Source organism: Eutrigla gurnardus (assembly GCF_963514095.1).
Source record: "Eutrigla gurnardus genome assembly, chromosome: 9".
In the NCBI taxonomy this organism is placed as follows: domain Eukaryota; kingdom Metazoa; phylum Chordata; class Actinopteri; order Perciformes; family Triglidae; genus Eutrigla; species Eutrigla gurnardus.
The window spans coordinates 18,812,841-18,838,805 of NC_139923.1; the positions used below are offsets into that span (position 1 = coordinate 18,812,841).

General features: G+C 43.0%; 1 protein-coding gene across 1 annotated transcript in view; it reads left to right on the forward strand.

The window, feature by feature from the left end:
- The first annotated feature begins 1,719 nt into the window (after positions 1-1,719).
- slco3a1a (solute carrier organic anion transporter family member 3A1a) overlaps positions 1,720-25,965 on the forward strand; it is a 30,743-nt gene continuing 6,497 nt past the window's right edge. Inside the window, exons 1-4 of the mRNA XM_084016580.1 lie at positions 1,720-2,294; positions 7,153-7,609; positions 25,474-25,572; positions 25,661-25,933. Coding sequence (XP_083872706.1) covers positions 2,136-2,294; positions 7,153-7,609; positions 25,474-25,572; positions 25,661-25,933 — 988 coding nt within the window. The 5' untranslated portion in view covers positions 1,720-2,135. The remainder of the gene's footprint in view (positions 2,295-7,152; positions 7,610-25,473; positions 25,573-25,660; positions 25,934-25,965) is intronic.

Genomic DNA, 25,965 nt, shown 5'->3' on the forward strand with positions numbered 1-25,965 from the left:
AGCCAGTCACACCAGAAAGTGGCAAAGGTCATCCCCGTGAGAATACCAGTGCTAGAAAACAAATAGCTAACGGGATACTTTACCAACTATAAGAATGCAACTCTAAGAAAGTTTCTGACTCTGAGAACTGTAGGCTCAACGTTTCACTACACCCTGCAGGCTTGACATATGAAGCAATGAGCAGAGGATTTCTGCGTGTGACTTCAATTGATAACCATTTTGTATTGGAAAAATGCCAAAAACCCAGAATGAAGTGAGTCACATTCTGTAAAATCATGCAGAGAACATTTATAGTTTTTATTGCGGCTTCATCTGATGTTCTGGGGATGTGAAACAGAGTCAGTTTCAGGTCTTAAATATAAAAAGTAGTGGTTGAAATGGACAAATTGAATAATCTATAATTATATTTAACCAACACAGGATCATCTTGATCATCTTTTTACGACAGTTATCTCTGTCACATGGGTTAAATCCGAGTTCATTCTGTTGACTCAAAATGTTGTTTTGTAATTTACTAAAGGAAAATGTTACGAAGGGAAATTACCTCATGGGTTTAAGATATCAAAATGTAGCTTAATGATCTGTCAATTGACTAAGTGATTAATCAGATAATTCATTCAGCTCTCATGTCATTGATTTAAAATATCTAATAAGCCATCTTGCATGTCACTGTGTTGTTTTGACCATTTTTGTCATTAAATGTCAGTTTGGTTTAAAAACACATTTCACACTTCATCACTTACCAGCTCATCTCGTTGACCTTTACGTGTCCTCGTGCTGCTGCTGCTGCTGCTGCTGCTGCTGCTGCTATTTCCAAAACTGAGCAAACAAGCTATGCATAAAACCCAGGCAGCCTTTACACAAGATTTGTTTATCATCCTCTGCAGTTCCACCACGTCATCGTCACAACATTATGTGGTTACATTACAGCATATCCGCCTCATCCCAGACATGATAATCCAGTAAATAACACTGGAAACATACTGTGCAAACATTAAAGCCTCTGCTAACTGCTACAACCTTAGTCAATGGATCGATTAGTTGAGCAACAGATATAATCGACAACGTTTTGAGAATTGATTGATTGTTCAAAGGAGTTGACCTTTCGCTAAATCCTGCCCCTTGAAAGCAGAATGCTAATAGCATCGCCCAGCCAATCAACCAGCTGTGCTCCATTGACTCTCATTCAATTATTACTGATTTTCTTCATTTTCAGGCTGATTTTGTGGATTTTAAGCTAGTTGTTTATAGCTACATTGGTAGCGAGAGGCTTTCTAAAACGTTCCATTTTAATATCCTGTGGAGCTTACGTTGGCGGAGCATGTTAGCACTTCTCTGCTACTGAAGCTATACTGAATGTAGACACATGCTGGACATGCCTAACAAGACCAAGTTTGCTATATTCCTTGATAAATTACTTAACCAATAAACTGGTTGACAAAACAGTTGTCTAATAACTTTTAGACTTAGCGATTTAGCGCTACAGCCTCAGCTAGTACTAGCTAACATATTCAGATACAACCCCTGTGGATTTACAGAGGGGGGGGATGATACCGTGTTGTGTACAGTCCCCACGGGACAACTGTAGTGATTTTTTTTTTTTCCAAGTGAGAGGCAAGTTGAGCACACTAGTGATGCTGCTGCACACAGCGCCTCTAGGGCCGTGCATGCGCTGACAGAGGGGAGAGGGAGGCGGGAGCGCGGAGACGGAGAGCAGTCATTGTGCGCGAAGAACCATGAGAGTCCGGAGCGGTCGGAGTTAGAAGAGGTGAAAGAAGAAGAAGAAGAAACCGAAACCTAGGAGACCCCGCGACGGGAAACATGCGATTTGACAGATTTGCGCGCGCGAGCGTCACTTGTGCCTTCGCGAACACCTTCGGGGAGCTCGCGCGACCCCGCGCGTCGTCGAGGTAACGTTTAGGCGCAGACTGCCGGCAGAGCCCCGCGGAGTTTGGACGCGTCGCGTTTCGTAGCTTGTCAAAAAGTGTACGAAGACGAATTTGGCGACGAGGAGCACCCGCGAATGTAGTGTTCGGGTGGGGAAAACGAAACCTGCCCGTGTCTGCCCCCCCTCCAGCAGCTGTGTGTGTTTCAGTTACTCGCAGTGCTCTGTGGGTATAAACTAAAGGCGAAGGATGCAGGTGAATAAGCACCGGGACTCGGACCGGAGCGGCGGGGACATGCTGGAAGGAGACGGCCTCCGTAAAAACTCCTCATGCTTCTCAAATATCAAGATATTCCTGATATCGGAATGCGCGCTCATGTTGGCGCAGGGAACCGTCGGAGCATACCTGGTGAGTGCAACACAAGACCCCCCCCCCCCCCCTGCTACCGTAGGTCACATTCAGATTGTGTTATCCGGGTACGGGCTTTACATTCGGGCTGTTTGTGCTGCTCTGCGGGACTAGACGGGAGCAGAGCGGTGACAGGACGAGCAAACCTCTGTCCTGTGCGGTGAAGTGCAGCCTGCTGCAGGACAGCTTCCATGCGGCTCAACTCTGTCATAGTTGTGCGAAAACGTAACGCTGCTGCTGCTGCTTGAGTGCCACGACATCAGATTTAAACACGGTTCAAACTGAGGCATTTTTTTTCATTCAGCCACGCAAAGGTAGCTAAAGGGAGCAGCCTGAAAGCTTACTTGCTAGCTTAGCATAGGTAATGATAGTCTAATCGTGTTAAGGAAGGTAATAATTGGCTGATTTGAACCAAAATGACAGTCAAGGTCAAGGACCTCCCTCCCATCCCTCTTATTTCCTGTTTCACGTTTACTATTATTCACACTGATAACACATGGTGGTGTAACAAATATGGTGTTGAATAAGTGGTGTGTATTTTTATTATAAACGTTTGAAATGAAAACATTAAAACAGTACAAATCTGAACTCATAATTTAGATTTTTAATTTTTTTTAACAAAGCTCCTAGAAGTGCTCCATAAAATATTCCTTTCAAGCTTTCAGACTTTTGACATGTTTAGTCCCGGAGAATCACACTTTCCTGAGATTGCTCACAATTAATAGAAACCCCCCGAAATGCCTTGGCCATATTAGGAGTGGAACATCTTATCTTCTCTGTTAGACCTGCTGAGCCTCAAGCATCCCGCAGCTCAGAGTGGCGACAGCACAGTGAAACCAGTTAGGATGATGTCCTAAAGTGGGACTTCCTCTTTACATATTTCAAAACAAGCATTGCCGTTGTTCTGCTTTTTCACGTGGTCGTTCTGGACACCTGTTTGAACAGTAATTAATTACTAATTATTATTACTCATACTCATAAAAACATGACATGATGATTTACGGCTCCCTTTTGTTCGTCAACACAACGGAGATGATTCACACAGAACTTTATTTACATGCTGCGGGCAGGACATTAGGTAACTGGTTCGGTGACAATCTGGTGAACTCGTGTCGACCTAGATGGACTACTGTGGTTTCTCTGATTGGATGATGGGACTTAAAGAGTGCTCGATGGCAGCGGAGAGACAACTCAACTATCATGGCCCCCTTTTGCTTTCTGTGAGCTGCTTACTGTACGAGACACTTAGCAGCATGCTGGCTTGCCTGATTTAGATGCCTGACTGCAGGTGAACACACAGCCGACCTGCACGGGCAAACGCTACAAAAGATTTAAGTGTCATTCCTGTTTCACTCTGTTCTCAGGAATTCACTTTGCTATGTTTGTGTAAGTGATACTGAATTAATGGCATCTAGTGATCTGGTGATATGACTTGGTCTAATGGACTCTAGGGCTTCTAACAGCACTTTTCACTGTTGATTGTTCTGACGATTATTTTTGATTGATTTATCATTTTGTCTATACAAATGACGTGACAAAATGATGCATCAAGTAGCTATCCAATACCAGTGTTTAATTGATAAATTGTGTGCCTCACTGTGTGGATCATTATTTTTTGTACATTGGAAGAAGAAAAAATCCAGTATAAAATGTATATAAACTAACATTAAATGGAATTTAATGGAGCTGATATCTGATCCAGCTATTTGAGTCAGCATCGGTCCCACATCCGTATCAGTGCACCCCTACTCACCTTTCTGCCGTAACTCAATGAGATTTGAATTGCAGGAGTACGAGAATGCGCTGGGAAGCTCTCTTTTGTGTGACTTAACGTGTATGCAGCACCTGAGGTTTACGTAACACCTCCCTGATAGGAACCAGGTCTGACACCTCGAGCCACGAAGTGCAGCTACCAACTGAACCTGAACCTGTGTTCGTCTCAGCTGAGCAAACCTGTCACACTGCGGTCGCCCTGGATCTGCTGAGTGTTGAGAGGGAGAGAGAGAGGCCCAAATTGGTTAATAGAACATTATTGTCATTGTCAAAACCATATGAAATATCAGGATTAATAGCTACTTTGTTAAAGTGAAGCAGATGCCTTTGTTCATATATTTCTTATTTAGTGACTTCCTTTCATTTATGCTAAAATGTCAAATAATTCGGGTTCATATACAGGCATTAATGAAAACATACACATACAACGACATTAACAATCACCAAGGTAATTTATTATTGCTGTGTCAGCCTCGGGCCTTTTTTGTCGACTACTACACATCCTGCCAGTACCTGGCATCAGGTGCCCATGAGGATTCGGTAGAGGTTTAAAAAAAAAAAAAAAAAAAAATAGAGGAGTGTTTTTTAAATACAGTCAGAATAATTTGGGTGTTAAGGATCAATTAATACAGTTAACCCAAAATCTACTGTACCCCTGTGAGACATTTTTTGGCATGCTGAACTGAAGAAAAAAGGATGGGAGGTAAAGAAACCAAAAAAAAAATTTAAAAATATACACTTCGTGCACATGACTAACACTACAGATGAAGTTGTTTGAGACAATCATTTAAAATAGCCTATTCAGAGCAATTAAAGCACATTTAGCTAACCTTCAGTAGGTTACGCCTCATAAAACCGAATGCAAATGACCCTAAATATCTGAGGCTCTAGTTATAAACAGCTTCTGTGCTTTCACAAATAGCACCAAATCAGCACTTTCCCGTCGGTGCTAAACCTTAATGTGCTGAAGTGAATGTCAGCATTTAGCTGCCTTTTTAAGGCTTGCCGGTAATACAGAGCCTGTCCGTACATCCTGAGAGAAAAGTCTGTGGAAGCTGGGATTCCTCGTGCTCAGACGAGATACGTTCTTCTGTTAAGTGATGGGGTGTCGCATAACACCGTCAAGGTTTGTTTTGTTGCCGTGCAACAGATTAAACATTTCCACAGTTTGATTTATTGGGAGAAAACGTAGACGTGACCAGTGGCCAGTATGCAATCCACTCGACTTTTCCTATGCAATTTATTCTGGAGGTAATCCTCTTGGAAAGGTTGTCTGTTTGAGTCGGTGGAAGTGCGTAAACATGTTGAACCTGGAGACGAGGTCTTAACTCATTCAGAGTGTTTCCATTGCCGAGCTGAGAGAAGAAGCCTTCGGTCAACGGGCTCTCTTAGGCCTCCTGTAACAGGATGGGATGTTATTGTATTCGATGATGGCTTCGCTCGCTCTGCCGTACCGTCGTTGCAGTGTTGCTCTCTGTTTTGGAGCCTTAGCTCCAGCATCAACAGGTTGTTAGCTCTTGGCATCGTTTCTAAGGGCTGAATGATCAGATCCCAGCCGGGCGGAGCCAGTCGGGCATGAATACGGCCTGTCCAGTGTGTTTGCATGTAGTGAGGGAGAGCCACCCGATGGGTAGAGACGTCATGACTCATCCTGAAGTTTTCTATCAACTCAAACTCACCAAAAGGACTCCAGCACGAAGCGCTCTCAACAATCATCCTCCCCGTGCTTTGATGTGTAGTGAGGGAGTGACTGCAGCTGTGTCCAGAGCAGCTGCAAGAATGACCCGCTGTCATTTCTGCTTCATGAAAGTCACAGAAGACGACTTTCTAAACTCTGCTGATAAAGCGGACAACAATGGCATCTCCTCAGCTACTCGCCTGTTGTGTGTTAAATATTGTCTCAAAGGGGGAAGATGTTTTATTAGATATCATCAGGCACCAAAGAGTACTGTGTTTGTGCTCCGCCTCAGGACAGATTGTAGTATCAGAGTATAAAGTCAATTAGCAAAAGCTTAGTGTTTGGCTGAAACGCACAGAAAACTGTCTCTGATGTCAAAAGTGGATGACACTTGCTGAAAGCAACAAGGTGGGAGGGGGGGAATATGTTTAATATGCTAGTATGATTATGACTTGTAGTGTAGTCCCACGAAGGAAAAGAGGTCATTTGATCAGTCACTACCACATTTGGCCTCCTTGAAGGTTATTTCATTTTTGCATCTGATGGGAACATTTACCCACAGCAAAACCACAAGTAGATTCATCACTGAAGTCACATTTTTTTTTCTCCAGAGGGGGATGTTTGTGTTGGTGGGATCTTTTTTTTTTCTTTTTTTCTAGAGCTCAGTCAAACTCTTTAACTGAGCCAGTGGGGAGATGGAAAATTGTGATGCCCTTTCAAGGGCAGTTTGGGACATATCTGAAAATAGCTTCATAACTGTTTAAATGTGACGCTGCGGTTCACATGGCACAGAGAGACTGTTCCCACATATCACACGCACAACACAGCCCTGCCCTGCTTTACAACAGATTCAGATAGAACCATGATAAACTTTGTGTTCACGTACAGCATTAACTAATATTGTCTTACGTTATTTAAACGGTGACGACTACAGTTAACAAACAAGTGGGCTAAACAACCATTTTGCTGCGTTCGCTTCAGCTGGGAGTTGCTGGGAGGCTTGAGATCTTGTGTCTGCCCATGACAGCTGGTGAAAGAGAGAGAAGCTTGTGATGAGCTGTTCTCGGTAAAGCTAAATGTTGCTGTGCCCAGCTAATCAAAAACAAAGGCCGGTTTCCAGGGAGGGGCCGCAGTGTGAAACATCTGAACAGCATGTTATTCATAATATTCCAATGGAAAGGCGCAGCATATAACGATTGATGATAACGCGCATGGGTTCTCCAAGAATATAGGCCCCTTCTACACCTGGTATTAATGTGTGATCTGTATCTGGATAATGACATCTAACCCACAAGCCTTTGCATTCACACCTGGTTTAGATTTGATCAAATATGAACCGGCCTCTGATACATCTGTGACATTAGATTCCCACATCCTTGGTCTGATTCTGTGTTGTGTTGTTTTCAGGTGAGCGTGCTGACCACCCTGGAGCGGCGGTTCAACCTGCAAAGTGCCGACGTAGGAGTGATAGCCAGCAGCTTCGAGATCGGCAACTTGGCCCTGATCCTGTTCGTCAGCTACTTTGGGGCCAAAGCGCATCGTCCCCGTCTGATCGGATGCGGGGGCATCGTCATGGCGCTGGGCGCCCTACTCTCAGCTCTGCCTGAGTTCCTCACAAAACAGTATGAGATCGGGGAAATGAGGAGGACTAACATGGGTCGGGACGTTTGCTCCAACACCAGCAGCGCGGACGCTCAGCTGGCTGAGGACGTGGTGTGCGACAACAGGGCCAACACCAACATGATGTACCTGCTGCTGATTGGAGCCCAGGTCCTGTTGGGGATCGGAGCCACACCAGTGCAGCCCCTGGGGGTGTCCTACATCGATGATCACGTGAAGAAGAAAGACTCTTCACTCTATATAGGTGAGCCACATTCATGAAACTGAACAACATGTTACAAATACAGATCCGATTTAATCTTTTGGAAAAAGGGAAATATCATGTCGGATAGCCAAAGGCCACTGCTGACGGAGGGTTTAAGAATCTTTAGCTAAAATGAAAATTAGAAATCTATTTGCTGCAGCACATTGATTTCCCAGGGCAACTAAAACTGGTACAGCAGAGAGATGAACGAGCCGCGAATGTGTTTGTTCATCAGGAGCAATGTTTGCTCACTTTGTGTCAACACAGTATATATATGTGTGCTCTTCTGCTGCAAAACATATCCCTTTGTTCCAAGCACGCACAGGCCTGTTCACGTGAGTGCCAGGTGAGCAGATCTTGGAGCTTTTTAATCTCCATTACAGCCATTTCGAGGCCAGATGCGGGTTAAATGTCTCTGCTTCACTCAATCCCGTCTCAAAGGCGAGATGCTGCTGATGTGGCTTCTTTGAGGTTTAAAGGTGCATTGAAAGTGCTTTCTGTGCAAAGCTCTGAATACACAATCGCTGTTTAGGGAAACGTATTTGCTGTGATATGTATATTTTGCCATTTCAGTGTGCCGAAGGTTAGCTGTAATACTTGGCTCATTAAGCCATGGAGGGTTTTCACCTCTCTGTAAGATATTTCACAGGAACAACCAACCAGTTTAATATGTTGGTGCTAGTAATATACTTTCTGCAAAGAGAAGAGCAACACATGTGAAAGGAAGTTTAACGTTTTGGGAAATGCACTTATTGACTTTCTTGCCGAGGGTTGGATAACAACATCGATACCACTCTTCAGACGTGAGAGGGTATGAATCCCCCCCGCATGGCGAGAAAAAGAGAAGCTAGCTGCGAAAGCACGGCCACAAATCCATATAATAAATGGTATGTGTCCTTGTTTTGAAGGGGACCTGCCTGTTTGTTTTCCCAGACTGCCACATCAGCTTTTAAAGGAGTAGATGAGATGTTTCTGCAAATTGTGTGCTGTTCGTTATCATCTCGCATATTTACACGACGAAGCGAAGTTGCTGTGCATCATAAACATGTGGATGCGAATAACGGCGGCCTCGTACGAACAACTACCGCCGTTTTATCTTCTTCGGATCTACATTTTGAGCTTGTTAAATCCGCCGGCGGCATGTCGCCCTGGTAACACGTATTGACTACGTCACGTCTTTTCCACCTCAGGCGCTCGGAGCGTTTAGATAGAACGCCGTATCGCCTCGTCTCGCCTCTGATGAGCGGCTCTGTGGTGACCTCCGTTGCCGTCTCAGAGGCGTAATATTCTGTTACGTCTTTCCACCTCGGCGAGCATTTAGACTGACGACTGGGGTGGAATAACGCCGGAATACTCCCGCAACGAAGAGACAGTCTAAAAGGGGCTTAAAGAGGCTGAATGGAGGATGAGTTCGGCCTGGCACTCACCCCTTTCCTGATACATTCACACAGCAGCATGCTGTGTGGCTGCCTTTTGTCACTCACATACAGATGTGACCTGCTAACAAAGACAGCAGTGTGTTCTGTAATCTCAAGCCCAAAGCTCATTTTCTTAATTGCCATTCATTGGGTTTATTTGTCCAGAACATGAGCTGTTTTTTTTGTTTTTGTTTGTTTTTTTTTTACAAAAAAAAGCACCTCAAGCTTTGTTTGAAAGAACAAAGAGGCTGAAAACTGTGCCACAAAGTGCTTTGACATTTATGCACCACCGGAGTGGCTTGTAAGCAGTTTACAGTGGGAAGTAGACTGCGAGTGATTAAAGTTTGGCAGGCGTGAGGGAGGCGAGATTTGGTTCTGTCGTCCTCTGATAAGCTGCAAGGAGAGTTGGAGGAAAAACAAGCGGTGAGCAGCGAGTAACAATGTGGTATTGAGTCGTGCTCAGCTGATCGTCCTAATCCTTCTGCTGCATGCATGTCATGTGCCCCCAGCTGCATGAATGGAGTAGATTGTCCGAAATTCTGTGAGATTTCCTTTCACATACTGATAATATATTTGGAAATTCGTCAGTTTACGTCAACAAGTCCGCATTGTTACAGCGCCGATTTCAAAACACTACGTCTTGGTCAAATATTTGCTTATTTCCTGTAAGATTTGCTCAAGTTCTGTTGGATTGGTTTCATTCTTACTGTAAATACATGATGATACATGATTATTGAATATAATCATCGAATTTAAAATACAATACATGTGGTTTGATTATAAGATGTTCAAAACATGACAGTGAACTTATCCACCATTTAAGTTGTGATCTCTTGTCTCTGTGGACAGGTAATGCAGAAGGTTAGAGAGGGGATTTTTGGAGTGCTTTGAAGAAGCCATTAGAGAGGAAAACACTTTTTTTTTAAATCTGAGAGCAGAAACTTTAACCCGACCCGTGTCTCAACAGCTAGTTGTGCTGTATGAGCATGTAAAGTCAAACGTCCTCAAGGCTCTAATTTTCATACTGCTATCATTTGTATGCAAAGTACATATCTACAGGCTGTTTGGCCTGTATCGAAACTTTTTCACACACTCAATGGGAGACAGTATTACACTTGAATTCAGTTTAACCATCTGATATCACATAATTGTAACTTCAGTGCGAGGTGACGTGGTGATCAACCCTGATACACGACACCAAGTGTAATCAAAACTGCTATTTTTCCCGCCGTAGCTGCTGTGTGCTACTGTTGTCTGTGCACATTTCTGCCTGGTGATGTGTTATTGTTAAAATTAGAGCCTGAGCCAAATGGCCAGGTGGAAAGTGTGTGTCTTCGGCAGAGGAAAACCCCGCCCTTTAAGAGTATGGCGGTGCGGGGAGAGCACAGCCGAGAGGCCTGGAGAAGAGCCATAATTACAGAGTGAGGCAGGAATGCCAACCAGCCAGCCATGAGGTGGGTCTGAGTGGGCCGGGCCGCACATGCATACCACACAGGCCTGTGAAAAACAACTCCTCCAGAGGCTCTGACTGCTTGCTTTTACTGTGTATACTGCAGCAGACACAGCTTGCTGCTGTTTAAACAGCTGTAAAATACATTCAAGCAGAGTCGGCTTTGACACTTTAGGGAGCCTTTTGTCTATGTTTGGTTATGATATGCTCACTGTCATTGTTACGATTTTTCTGAGGAGCTTGTTCTGTTCTGTGGAACTTGTTCTTCTTAAAAGGAAGTACTTCAGTGTTCTTAAGAAACCGGTAATGCCACCACCAAGCCGAGGCAAACATGACAAATGTACTTTTGTGGCATTGTGTTGCTTTGGTTTGTTTCCAGAGTCTAGACTTAAGCCCTCGTCTCTGGCCAAAGGAAATAAATATGATTGGACAGATTGCATCAACAGGATCTCTATTCCCACTGCTCTTTGACCTTTCACTATCCTCTGCTAATTCTGGCTCTTCCCACAGGACCCCTGCATAAATATACTGTACTGAACACGCAGAGATTGGTTTAGAGCTGGCGTCGTATAGCACAGACTACTCCCCGATGCCTCTCAAGGTTTCAGAAGCTTTTAAACAGCCTGGGATTTCTTCATGAAATTATAATGTACAGTATGTAGGGGAGGGGGGGCAGAAAGGATGACATTAATTAAGTCATCAATGTCATGTCTTTTTATGTGGCGACGCTTGTTCTATAAGAAATGTATGATCACATTTAAAAGAGGCTTAAATTGCAATTGTGTAATGCATTACTGACATACAGTCTGGCTGATGTTGTAATCAAGAAGTTTAAAGCCTAAATAGCATTTTCCTTTTATTCTGCTAAAGCATCATATGTACACTTTGTACTGCAAGTGTCCTGTTCTCACTACAATCATGCTAGCAGCTCTAAATGAATCGACAGATTCAAATTGGAGAACTATTCTAATTTAAAAACTTACAAAACATACACACTGTTCCCAACAATCATCAACACTAGTTTGGTCCAAAATAATAACTTCAACCATCAGACATGTTTAGATGTGTTCACACCGAATGCTAAGCACACGTTTATATTCAAAGACTCAACTTGATGCTTTGACACAAAAGCCTTGGAGATTTTTCTCCTTTCATCACGGAATCAGAAAAGTTGACCAAAAAATAACAAGTTGTGTTTGAGTTGTAGCAGTTTGTTAACATTGTGTCCCATGTTGTGTCTCTGCATAGCTGTCAAACTCAAGTGGACACCAGTCAGAGGCTAATTACTAAAGAAGCATTTATGATATTTCCCCAAATACATTTTATCTTGATTGATATAATAAATACATGTTAACAGTAGAAACCACATGCACATGATTTCTGACTGGAAAAGGGGGATGACTAACTGTGATTCCACTTGACTTCATGCACCAATGTCGGACAGTAGTCACAGTTTGCAGCAGCGCAACAGCCGAGGGTATGAAGTGCTCTCTCTGTCTCTTTCCCTCTCAAACTAGGAATGACGAGACTAGCTGTAGGGAAATACAAAGACCCTTTTTTCAGTTGTGGCCTAAGACAAGACAACTGCCTCTACCTGGAGAGTGAAAGCATAATAAAATCTTTCCTTTCATATCTGTACTTTGCTGCAAACCACTGGTTTGTATTTTACTTTACCTTAGTTCTGTATTTCACCACAGCTATTGTGTACATTTTTTTTTTACATATTCCAGCAATTTTCTAATGGTATATTTCAAAATGTTGTGTTCACTTCAACTCTTCAGGGATAAATTTGGCTTCTGGTTTGTTCGGAAAAACCAATTGCAGTCATTGCAGTGACAAAGGTCTCGGAGGGATCCTCGAGAGACTTGTCAACATTCCTGCTAAAATGCTCCGACTCCAAACAGTTGCTGCAGTAGGGCGTTTATATAAGCTACTTAAACTCGGCGCATGTTAATGTCATCTTGAAGGATTAGATTCTAAATGGGTTTTTCCGTCCCTGCCATAAGCTGCATGCTGCGTTTGCCTAGCAACACCAGTTTGCTTTATCTCAAGATGATAAACGGCGTTGCGGTTAATGTTCATCAGCCAGCCGCTGCTCCTCTGCATGACTGCGTTGAACTGTGTCTTTCCACCATGTGTGACAGGACGCTCAACAGCCTGCTTTGCTGTGAGCTGAAGGCCTCAGAGACGTTCTGCTGCAGGTGCTGCGATTGCCCCCCTGCCTGGTTCCCTCGGGTCGGTCCTACAGGGTAAATGGGGCACTAAACATGAGATAATCTTGTATCCAACTGGTCAACACCACGCTGCTGCTGTCCCCGAGCTAATCAGTAATTATCCCCATAGTCTGAGGTATCATGTAAAGGAGTCAGAAGGGAACGGAGCATATATAGTGCTGAGCAGAGGGAGACTGCAACGTTTCACAGTGCTCCTGTTTTGTTAAATGGCAAGTCATTTTGATTGATTAGTGGCTGCGGAGTTTACATTTCATTAAATCTGAGCAGAGGGAAGTTATTTGATTTAATTAACTGTCCTTCCTTGAATCAAATGCGGTAACCTCTCAGTCCTGCCTGATGATGAAGCAAACATACAAAGCAAATTTGTCCACTGTTAATAATTTAACATTTTAACGTTCTGATATAAATGGGATGGGGCGGGATTGGAAAGCTATCTGATAGTGTTTACCTTTTAGAAGGGTGTGGACTAGGTTGATTATTACATTCCCACATTTCTGCTGTGCGTCAGGCCGTGTAGTAACCTCATAAGGACTCGTCATCTGGCTGCGGGTCTGAAGTGAATTACCTCCCCCGGTCAATCTGCTGTTGTAATTATGCCAGTGTATGTTTTGCTACAGACTGTACAGTGCTGTCTGTTGCATGTCTGGCTGGTCAGATCAGATCAGATAAACATCCAAAGGTTTTACAAAATCCCCCACTTTGCATTGTTTTTGACAGCTTAAACACAAAATAGAGGGAAGCAGCTGAACATATGTGAACCAATTTCCGCAAATATGTACTTGAAGAGTTAGCCTGGGGGTAGGGTGGATAACGTATTAGGCTTAAAATAAGTCTTTATTTTTGTGAACGTGTCAAACTTGCGTTAGACCAATCTAAGAGCAGAAATGTGGACTGGTCTAACAAACAGTCAGGGTGAAAATATCTGGCCTCGGCATGGCACATCTGGAATCCCTTTAAAGATGATTTTAAAGTTCCACTGATGATGGGCCAACTTTTCAGGCTTGATGAACCTTTCATCCCTCAGCTGGACCAGGAGGGAACTGAGAAAGTGTCAGTTTGGAAGCCAGTAAATAGGTCAGACCTCTGCAGGAAATGGATCAGCGTTGGATAACAGATATGAAACCCTCAGGTCATCTCACCAGAGCCTGCAGAGCCGTATGTTGAAGCTTCTTGCTATTGCCGTGAGCATGTTCTAGCAGTGGAGTCGAAGGTTGGCAGCCTGAGAAAGTGCCTCATGTGGCAGCCTGCTGCATCGTGGCTAGTATTTTGGCCTAAATGTGCTTGTGGCACCTTCTCCTCCCCATCATGAATCCCCGTGGCTTCAGTAAACCTCACCATGCCACCCTGCAGCCATCTCGAGGCAATCTGGGTCAGGCTTTGTCGCTGCTGATTAAAAAGGCGATTTTTGGTCATCCATGGGGGGAGGAGCATGGGGATAAGAGGTGGGTGGAGACCGATCATAAACACAGCAGCATCAGCAGGCCGTTGCCACAGAAACGGCCTGTTGTGTTTTTGTTTTTTTGTTGTTTTTTTACTATTGGATTGAGATGCTCAGTCCTGCTGTGGAGGATGCAGCTGTCACTCTGCTCTGCCTGATCTTTAAACCACACCAGGTTTACAAATGATACCAGTGGCTGCTGGTCTGCTGTTTGGAAAAAATGAGCAATTTTAAGTGTACGACAAGACCTGACCTTGGACAAGGACTCTGCTCAGGAAATACAGATTCAGGCTGTGCTTGTAGCTTTAGCACAAATCCCAAGCTTCATTGATTGAGTGGTGTGTAAGTGGTTGCTCTCTGGGCTCCTAGGATTACTCAGAAGCATGTTCAGCACTTAATCCCTATATCACTGATGGCGAAGGGTGAGCGATAACGGTGCCTAATTAAATGGACTTTGATCAATAGGTGGGCAGTAATTATAATTACTTTTTTGATTCAGTCAGCTTTTAGTTAGTAATATTTTCTGGCCTCACCACATTCTCTTGCTACATGATAACAGTTGTCCTGCAAAAAAACATTTCTCCATTCACATATTCCATATTATTTCCATATTATGGAAATTCTGAAGCATCACATGAGAAAAGCTGTGTGGAAATGGCAAAATTCGATAAAACATCCTCATTTGGGCACAACACAAAGATGTTTTTTGCCTTTGTAGAAAAAAAGAGTCGATACTACAAAAGGATTATGGCGATGCTAAGTCACATGACTGATCAGCTGTTTCTGCTGTCAGCATCTTAAAACTTGCCCAATTGAAACAAAGAAGACCTCTCTCCATTGTTGTCTCGTAGATGGTTAGATGGCCCAGGTGACTTGTTTTGTTTACGCTACTGGCCTCGACTTATCATGGCTACTCATTATAGCCATGAGTAGCCTATAGCACCAACTTCTGTCCAAACTACGCTATAAAGTTAATTTGCAACAAAGCAGTTGATGAAAATGCACCTGAATCAAATTTCTTTGAATTAAGGGATCTGAAAGGAATATGATGAGTAGATTTGATTCTGGGTTCAGATTAGATAAATTGCTGTTGAACCCCATCCCTAACCTTAGTTGGGTAATGATTTTGCCTACTTGACATGTGACAAAAAAATGTTGAACTTAATATCTTGATTCTGTTTTTAACCTTATCTCACAGTCCTATGGCTCTTCTCAACTTTAATATTGCACAAAACACCTCCCACGTCTCCTTCCCCATCAATTCTCCTCGTCCTCAGGATGCAGCGTGATGAGTGCCCCATTATAATTGGCGGCAGACGTGGTGTTGTACAATCATGCATATATTGTGTGCCTGCTCCTCACATGTTCCTGGAGAACGGGAGGAAACGGGCTGTTGGCATGTCTACCCTGGTAATTAGGCCAAGCCACCTGCTGAAGAAGCTGTTAGCAGCTGCTGCTAAAGAGTCCCGGACCTCTCTGTGCTCCTCGTCTTCAATAGAGCAGCTGCAACTCTCCATCTGAGAGACTTGTACGCTCTGGCCTATGCCCTTTCTCGTCCATGCCTTCATCCTACCACCCAATTGCCGAACAATGGAGACTGTGGGTAGCTCCGTCTCGACTCCAAACAAACATCTGAGACAGGGTTACAATCAGATCACTGTAGCAGGGCAACGACAAGCCTTTGCTCTTTCACATTAACTCCTACCCCCCATTTATCCATTCTTCTCTCGCTCCCTCCTCTGTGGACCTGGCAGTCTACTTCCAGCATCGCATCACTGCCTTGTTGAAAACATGCCCAGTCTGTTTACGTAATCTAATGGCAGATGACATGATAATTATTATTATTATTATTATTATTGTTGTTTTCATTGTAACAGCAGTCAAAGCAGAAATTACTGTAACATTTAGAAAATGACGAGTCTTGCACAGAAAAGACCTGGAAGGATGCACATTAAAAGGTTAATCATTGGCGTGCAGGTGGCGGAGTGGTTAGAGTGATGCCATGTACGCATACGCAGCCGACCACGGTTCAAATCCCGGCCGGAGGTCCTTTGCTGCATGTCACCCCCCCCCCCCCTCTCTCTCCTGTCTTTCCTAACTGTCCACTGCTAATAAAAGGCGTCTATGCCTGAAGAAAAAAAAAAAAAAGGCTTTAAATCTGTAGGACATTAAACAAAAACAAACGGATTTTCAGGTAGAGCAAATTAATACTGATGCCATTTCAGGTTAATGAGGGCTTTCACTATTTCCTGGAATGGTTCAAGTGGGATGACACAAGGTTAATTGGACTCAAAGCTTAAGTTACTGCATGTCAGGTTAAAGTAGCATAATGCCGCTGACCCACAAGGTAGGAGGAGAACCTGCGTACGAGCAGACTGAGCCCTCTGATTTGCCCGTTCAAACAGGTGTCCCAATTCTTGTTGTGATAGAGGGCTGGAGTGAACAGGGAGGGCTATATGAGGCACACCCCAAAGTGAGTGTTATGAAAGTAAGCAAGTATTCTCTTCCCTTAAAGGTTTACAAATTATGATAACATTTCAATGTCTTAGTTTCATGCAGTGCATGAATTATAGAGCTTTTCTGTATAAGAAGCAATAAAAAAATTGCTAGTATGCAGTGTTGTATCTTTAGATGGATGGCTAGCTACCTAAAGTTACAGCTTTGTTTTCAGGCAGATTTTCACATGACCGCTCAGTCAGGACAGTGGACAGTCCACATGATTCCTTGACCAGCGGCGAGGTTGCTGCACACGTCACGTCTGTTTGCATAAACGGCATCAACTACGTCATATCAGGGTCTGGAAGGGTCGTCCCGTTTCACAGGGGAAGATTTCAACCACTACCCATTGAGCTCTGCAGCGGGGGGGGGGGGGGGGGGGGGGACTCGAAAACAAGCTCTAGCAATAAAAATAATAAACGGGATTGGCCCTTTGACTTTTGAAAGCACAGATGTTACTAATAACATTGACAATGGCTCTGTTATGTGATATTGAGCATGCTGACAGTGAGTCTGCATGCTCAATATCAACAGCCTGAAATTATAGCCGCTAAATGCAATCTAGCCACCATTAATTAGGCTATTCACTTGTGCTTTTTACTGTGACATGTCAAAATGTCCAAAAACACCCATTAGACCTTTCCTCAGGACTGTGTGGGCGTGTACAGACTGCTCTATTAACATCTCCCTGACTCTCCTGTCCGACAGATGACCCGTTTATCATCCTACGGACTCTGCTGGTAACATCAAAGAATGTCAGGCAGGACGACCTTTGTATTTCCAAAACGTTTTATTTCCCTCACTTCTGTTTGTTGACCTTCCTCCCTTTTTATTATGAAGATTTAAGTGTAACCCTCCAATATGATACATACACACACATACAGAGTTTGTTCTTTTCCCAAAGTTTAATGTGATGGATTCAGTCGTTCTTATAATGTAAAAGGGCCGGATGATGATTTAGATTTCTAGTTCTAGATTTAAAAAAAAACATGTCATTCCCATGACGGGGCTTCACTGCCGTGCATCTCACTCGATAAAAACCTTTTTCCTTTCCCGTCCTGCTGCAGTGTGTTTTGCTTAAGTGATTTTTCTCTGTATTGTCATCCAAAGAGTCATGGGATGTGGCAGCTTAGTTGTCGCAGCCCCTGAATTATAAAAGAGGACAGAGATCTGCAGATCTTCAGTCAGCATTTACTGTTGTTTTTTTCTTACCTGAAACAGCTAGTATGAATGTAATAGAACAATGCAAAATACAAATGGTTTTTGCCTTATCAATAAATAATTGACTCTATGGAAAAGGTTTAAGGTTAGTTCTTCAAATGTGTATTTTTGTCTGACAAACAGTCCCAAAGATCCCCAAATATATTACATTTAAATTTACATGAAACGGATAAAAGCACCAAATCCTAACATGTGAAGCAGGAAACATAAAATTACTTAACAATTCATTGCTTATCTATGACTTTCTGTTGATCAACTAATTAATCCATTCAAATAATCATTTCATCTTTAATACACAGATATTTGTATGACTAAAACTACTTTTATTGAACATTTTTTTTTTTTTTTAATCCATGGAAATTCAGAATTTCTACCATTTTTAAGAAAATAAACATTAAGACCGATAAAACAATATTGTATATCTATAATGAGCTGTTTCAGGGTTTCATTGTATTCTGATCTGTTGAAGTGACATTTCCCAAACAATATTTATAGTCACAACGAGTCTCGTGTATCTGACATTAGGAAGTGAAAGAGCGACGGCGCTGGCGTCTGCTCAAAACAATGGTGCGCTTGTGTGTTAAATTACAGATGATGCTGCACCAGTAACATCACTCTTTCTGTACAGGAGGCTCAGTGACGTCAGTAGATTGTCCTGCTACCTTGAAATAATGTGGTAATCAGCAGTCTAGACTCATATCAGGAGTCTAAATATGAAGTAGTGAAGTCTTCAGCGAGGCCTAGTGTTGACCTCCCATTCTGGGCCGTGACCCCTCGGAGGCTTAGGTTGAGCCGGAGCTCAGCTGAGAAGCCGGCGTGTCGGCCAGCCGCCGCCGGGTCGTTGCTCTGTGGTAAACCCGACTGCTTCATCCTCCAGGTCAAAATGCTAATAGTTTTAAATGTGCCCTTAAGCTGCACTTTTTTATATAGCATCCATTTGGCATCGGTGACAACATCGTCTGCTCCGGTGCAAGTTGAGAAGACGCTTTTTTGATGTGAGATTGCAGCCGGATGTGTGCGACGTGTGCCGGTTTCAAATTTTTGGTGGTTTGACATGAGCGTAAGTTAAATCAGGATGATCCTGATGTAATGGCATTTGAATGTCAGTTGAGAGCCTACTTTAAGCTTTGGCTTGTTATTTAGGTCATTGCTGTGTGGAGCCGACAGGGTTATTATAGGGTACAGCTCAACAAACCCAACTTTTTTTCCCTCTCTGTAACAATAAACTGATAATTATATATATATATATATATATATATATAGACAAAATAATTTCTGAAAATAATCTACAGACTCATCAATAATCAACAAATAAAGCATTAAAAACCTATTGGATTAGTTGAAATGTATCCCAAAGCTGCACATTGTTTTGGTAGACGGATAAGCCATATTAATTTAGCATTAATTTCATTAAATGGACAGTGGTACGAAACATTTCTTATTCTTAAGATATTTTTTTAAACACCCAGTAAGACCTCCTGGCCTCAGCGTGAATGATGTTGACGTTGATACTAAAAGCTATTCAGGTGGGCCGAGGCTCCACTTCCTGTGGTGAAAGCTGTTGTCTAATGCTGTTAGTCCTTATCACCGAAGATCTGGTAGCCGTTAATATCCCCTGTACCTCATCAAAATAGACCTCACCTTGGAGGGACTTTGCATGACTTTTACCTGTTTATTGTTAATCCTGCAAGCTTGAGAGTTTACATAACTGCAATCTGCAGAAACCAATGTCACACTCTGATCACGTCTGACAGATTTAAATGTGTCGAGAATTTCAAGTCGAGCCGTTCACATCATCAGGGAGTCGCTGTGTCTGCAGCATTAGGGTGTTTGTACCATAGTCCAAAGATAGAGAAAAAGGAAGTGGTGCTTCAGTTCAATATTGTTTGAGAAATGTAAGATAAGAATTTCGGCAGTTCCCCGAAGAGTGCCTAAAGACAAATTACTTTGAGATTGAGATCACATGTGACAGCAGGAAAAGTTAAAAAAAATCTAATAAAAAATGGGACAAAGCTTTGTTTACAAAGACTGCACAGCCAGTTCATTATGTATTTCATGAAATATTTATTATATCGGTCATTATGATATCAAAGCTAGAAGCAGTCTGACTGGGGAAAACAAACGATGCTGATACTATAACTGTGTCCTCCTCCTTAACTACAGAGCGCTGATTAACAAGTTGACGACCACCAATCACTCTGATTGCATGTGGAAATTGACAAAACTGTCCGACTGAGTTAGAGTTAAGAACTGCCTGTCATCAGTTGTTGGCTAAAGTGGAGGAGCTATGAAAGGTGGGGCTAAAGTGCACGCAGTTATTAGGGCCCTATGAAATCTTTTTTTTTTCTTACGTTCCTTGATTTCCATTACGACATTTATGATATTTTTTGTATTTTTTTTTTTACAATTCTCGCAATTTTCCACGGAAAAACTGCCTAATCACGTAATGGATGAATACACTTTCAACGATTCATGAGAAAATGAATCAATGAATTTGATTGTTTTTTATATCAAATAATGTGGTTCAATGGTTAAAATAAAACATTCCATCCTTTTGTAAAACAAAGTGCTCTAAATTTAGTTGGTAGTGTCTAATACCTGTTTTTTTGGATGACTAGCAGGCGGCCCCTCCCCCAAATGTTCCCGTCAACATGTGTCTTACACTCTCATTGGCTGTAGCTCCCGGCAGGTCAGATAATAAACCTGCTCGGTGATGCATTGCTGAGTGTCTTTGATCTGCAATAGTTGAGAAAATGCCACTTTGCCTGTGATCAGGGGCTTTTGTTGGGTGTGTGTTTGCATAGCACAGGAAAGATAAGCTGCATGCCTGTAAATGAAACCAAAACATAGTGCATAGTTGTTGTTGTTTTTCTGCTCATTCAGCTCAGTTGCTATGAAAAGAATGCTTATTATGGCAGGGATTCACATTTTGGCCAATTCCACAATATTCTTCGTTTTACAGCTGATCCATTGTTTTCCCTGGCAACATGCGGCCGAACCACCAAGCAAGCAACCTTCTCCAGCTATCTCTCCTTTAGCAAGCAACAAAGCACACCCATCAACCAACTAGTAACATCTACCAACCTAGGATGTATCATAAGAGCTGAATACTATTTAACTAACCATGGCAACCTTCATTTAAAATGTCATAAACCCTCATTTTAAACATTCATTCACAATAATTTGCAGAGCAAATGGCTTTTAAACCACAAATAAGAAGCTGTGATGCTTGTGCTTTCCCTTGGTTAAAAAAAAACAACCTTTAACTTATTAAACCCTGTCCAAAAAACATTTGGATGTTATCGTGCATACCTGGGTGGCATGATGTTGTTGTGTAGTTCACAAGAGGAGAGGAAGCAGACGGATGCTTGTTGGGTGTGGTATGTGAAGTTGAGGTGTGTCTGAATGTTTTTTGTTACTGTCGGTGTGTGCGATGCTAGTCTGACATCTCTGGCCTGTTGAAGCATTTTCAGTCTCTTCAATCTTTAAAAGGTCTTTACGCATTGACACGGAGGAAGTTCTGTGGCAGACGAGGAAGACGGGGGGTTTTTTGTTTGAAAGCTCTTTAAATCGTGTCCTCTTAAAAGTTTATACTCACTTTAAATGTAACCTTGAAATCCGGCGTCTGCTTTATGCACTTCTTACGTCCCATCACTCTTCTTGTTCCTGCCCTCAGCTGACCTTCAGACATAAACTCATGCTTAGGCCCCGGATATGGAGAGCTTGGCTTAGTGATCATTTAGCTCACTCTCCGTTTCAGTCTGGCCCCCTCGCGCAATTGGCACAAGCTGTTGTTCGGTCCCCAAGGCTGGCACCGTCCCTCTGCTATTACTCAGCTCAGGGGATTACTGTGCTAACTTGTGCAGGATTAACAGAGGAGAACGAATTCCCTTTGTACAGTGAGACAATGAAATGAACTGAGGACGGTACGGGCGTAATGCGTCTGACGGTCTGACATTCAACTACCATTAGCTTCGCTGTTTGACCTCACACTGTGTTGGCATCCTCAGCCCCTTGGTCTGGATGGTGTACTCTAAAGAAAGTAAACTTTTTTTAAATGCCACTTATCTTTTGTGTAGGACCTTGTGTCTAATGGCATCAAATGGGCCTCTCGCTGGGTTTCACCTGGCTGCACATGAATCTCAGGACAGATTTTTGATTTTTTGTTTTTTTGGGTGCAGCCCGGACTGTCACAGGTGTCATTTCCTCTATTAGGGCTTACTCATTGCATACTGTTTTCTGGCTGAGCCATTATGAAAGTCCATAAGATGGAAGTGCTCGTACACACTGCTATTTAAACAGCATGACGTCAAGGACCTTCCACTTTTGGTAAACCACAGGTGCTACGTGTGAAATCCTCCCTTCAGGCAAGATACTTAAACATCCCTCCGTGTTCTTTGAAGAGAATGTGTTTGAATATGAAACATTTACATTCATTCAACTTTCCAAATAGTTTGGATATGGGATGCATCTGTGGATTGATTAATATCCGGAAAAGGACAAGCCTCATGGGCGATTGCTTCAGCCTTTTCTATTGCTCTCTAAACAAATTAGAGGAAACAAAAACAATAGAGCCGAGCTTAGTTATTGAATTACATCTGACATGCTCCCCTGAGAGTATAATTCACAGGATACTAAAAGGCTCGGGCGAACGACAACATGAACAAATTAGTTTGTTTGGTACTTATCTTGTAACAGAACCGCTGGAAGGGAAAAGGGATTTTGAAGCATTTTAGAAAAGTAGAGTGTTACCAAGATTACCCACTGCTGTGGTAGTGTATTGTCCTTCATGGAGATTTAATGTGCTTAACTTTTGTTTGTTTTTTTCTTCAGCTTAATCCTGTCATGACAAACATGAAAAGCGTCCCTTTCCAGCATGTAAAGGCAGGCACAGTTGTCTTTATATCTATGACCTCACAGGGGCAAAGGTCAGTTATTTAAAATAAGATCCAGAGACAGAATAACTGCAGCACAGAGGTGGATGGGAAAGAGAAGTCTCTAATGCACTGCCTCTTTCTGTATGCAGAAGAATTTACCTTAAAGGAGGATTTGGACATTTTGGAAATATGTTCTTATGTATTCACTTTTTTTGCTTAGAGTTAGATGTGAAGATTGATACCGCTCTGAGAGAGGTATAGAGAGAAAGGTACAAACATATTTCCCAAAATGTTGAACTAAACCTTCAAACTAAACTGGAGAATATAATACAGACAGTACAAGTAGCAGCTCCTCAGACATAAACAACATTTTTATGTGAAGCACCTCCATATAAAGTAAATATGCCTCCAGTTGGTGGAGGAGAAATACTGACTGTATATTGGAGCAATGGTAGCTTGATACTTTGTCAGATCCAGTTTGTGTTAATTCCAGCTTAATCCCTCTGTGAGAGACTCAACGTGCTGCATGCTTTTCCTCTGCATGCTTTGACCTTAAGAAAAAAAAAATAGTTTAATCTTTCATGTGAATATTATCACCAACTTGAAAAATCATGTTGCCCTTGTTTCTGGTGCAGAAGTAGCAGATTGATAAGCGAGCATGGTCCGACATAGATTAGTGATCTTTTCCACATGCGAGCCTCTTGCTGTGGCGCAATGTTATCATCAAGGAGACAGCGCTTCTTAAAGCAGCCGGGTGGTTGGCACGGATCTCAGTGGAAACATTTATCCTCTCGGTGGTCGTGGCCCTGTGGGCTAGCTGAGCCGTGGTCTCCTGCAAGGTGATTTCACTAACTGAATTTCCTCTCGACGGTTTCATGTGGTGAGGGAAATTGTGATGTTGTTGCTATGAGAAGAACACACTCGGTTTCTAAGGAAACACTCAAAACAGAGAGTACACAGGCCTCATTTGCAGCGCCACAGGCAAATCTGCTAGTCACATAGGGACACGCAGCCTTCCTTTTGCGAAAGTGCTGCTAAACTGCGCTGCTTCATTGGCTTCATCTAGTAAACACTCCCCCATGCGCCACAACAGCTCTGTTCCCGTGTGTTTGTGGGGGTGAATCCCACTGTCTGTCTGCATATAGAGGTGGTTAAACACTATTGTTTGAGCTTAATTGTTTTAAACTTTGATTTCAGATATTTAGACTGTCAGCAGAGGAAATCCGTTTCATATTACAAAACCTGTAGGACACGCTCTGGCACCTCATGGACACACATCTGTAACTTTGCTCATTTCCGTTCTGGTCTGATTGTCAACGACAAAGATGTCTGCTTATGACATAAAAAAAGTCCCTTTTGTTTTGCATAAACCACGTTATAAGTAGGGAGCTGCACCTAACGAACCTGTGAGCCATTTCTTTTATGTGAAGAATAAACTACGCTGTGAATGAGGCTACAATTATGTGAATGTGTTTACTCCCATCCTATGTGGGTGGTCAAGGCGGGAAGCAGACCATGCTTTCACTCTCAGCACTAGCAGAGACGAAACAGAGCTTAGTCACAGTTTCCATGCTTGTTCATTACGTGGCTGCTCCTGGCATCGGAACAACATCTAACTGGAGGCCCCGTTGCCGATAGCGGCAGCGTTCAGGCCGAGCTGCAGCCAGCAAAAGAGGATGTTTCAGTGCTGCAAGGCCGGAGGAGGAAGTGGAGTAGCGGAGGGATGATTTTATTTGAGTTTTTGATGCATGAGTGCAAAGCAGTGTCGCCATGTGGCATGTACAGTCCAACAGTCTAATATTACCATAGATCACAGGACATCCCGTCAGGGAGAGTGGCTCTTCCAATTTGGGCTTTGAGTCTTCATTATCAGCCTGCAGTCTGAGTCACAGTGCCAGACTCTCACCCCCCCTGACAGCGCTCTAATGAGGATTTTTGGATCAAGCTCCACATTTTATCTCCAGCTGCCCACTGGAGCAGATTGGGACAAAACAGCTGGTTTCTGTTGTCAGGTGTCGTCCTCACAGTGTTTGTGTCTGTTTGTTCAGTGAGTTACCCTGCAAGTGTGAGAAGGCTAAGCCATTTGATCACGAGTACACTCACTGTGTGTTGCGGCTGCTGCTGCCTCTGCACTAGCCTTGTGGTTTTAACTGGCTGATTTGATCTTTCACGAGAGCTTAGATGTTTTTCGCTGTATTGCTTCACACTGTAGCTCCTGGAAAAGAAGGCCATCGCTTCTCAAACATGAAGATTCACAGTTTCTCTGCGTTTTATATCATTTTAGATAGAATATCATGTTAGATTTTACATTTTATGGGCTAAACGATGTTAGACTTTAAAAAAAAAGGTTTGTAAAATGTCCGTGTTGCTCTTGCTTCACAATAAAATGTTGATTGATATTAACATTGTTGTAGGCCATTTAGGGTTTGGAAATAAATAATAAAACTTGTCCCACCAGAGCAGGAAAGTTCCAGCTTTGTCTCGCTGGTGAACAGGACAAAGCACAATACAGAAAACCAACACAATCAGCATTACAGTTCATCAGCAATATACAGTATGTGCAAACGTTGATGCAGCTTATTGAACACTCCCTACAGGGGGATATTGATTGCACTTGTGGCACAGTACAATATTCACGTCATTTCTAATAAAACAGTGTTTTGGGGCTTATTTTTGTCACTATAAATGTATTTCTGAATTTCTGAAAAGTTGATGTTTGTTCCCGTGTAGGAATCCTCTTTTCTACACTGGTGTTCGGGCCTGCCTGTGGCTTCATCCTCGGCTCCGTCTGCACAAAATTCTACGTTGATGCTATCTTCATCGACACCGGTGAGTTTAGCATTTCTCCAGTGCTGCTTTAATTTAGCGTGTTTCTCTGTGTTGGTGGTTTATGGACCTCTGCTTTGCCTCTCCACAGAAAAGCTGGGCATCACTCCGGAGGACCCGCGGTGGATCGGGGCCTGGTGGGCAGGCTTCCTCCTCTGTGGTGCCTTACTCTTTTGCTCCGCTCTCTTTATGTTCGGCTTCCCTCAGTCCCTGCCCAACAGTGAGAGAGAGGAGGAGGCCGACAGTGAGCAGGTTATGCTTCCTCCCTCTCTGAATGCAGACTATGAGACTCCAAAGCCCAGCAACGGGGTTGTACGCAACCACGAGCCTGCCAACAGCCCCACCTGCTGTCAGCAGCTCAAGGGTGAGTGTTCCAGTGTAGCACTGAAGGGCTAC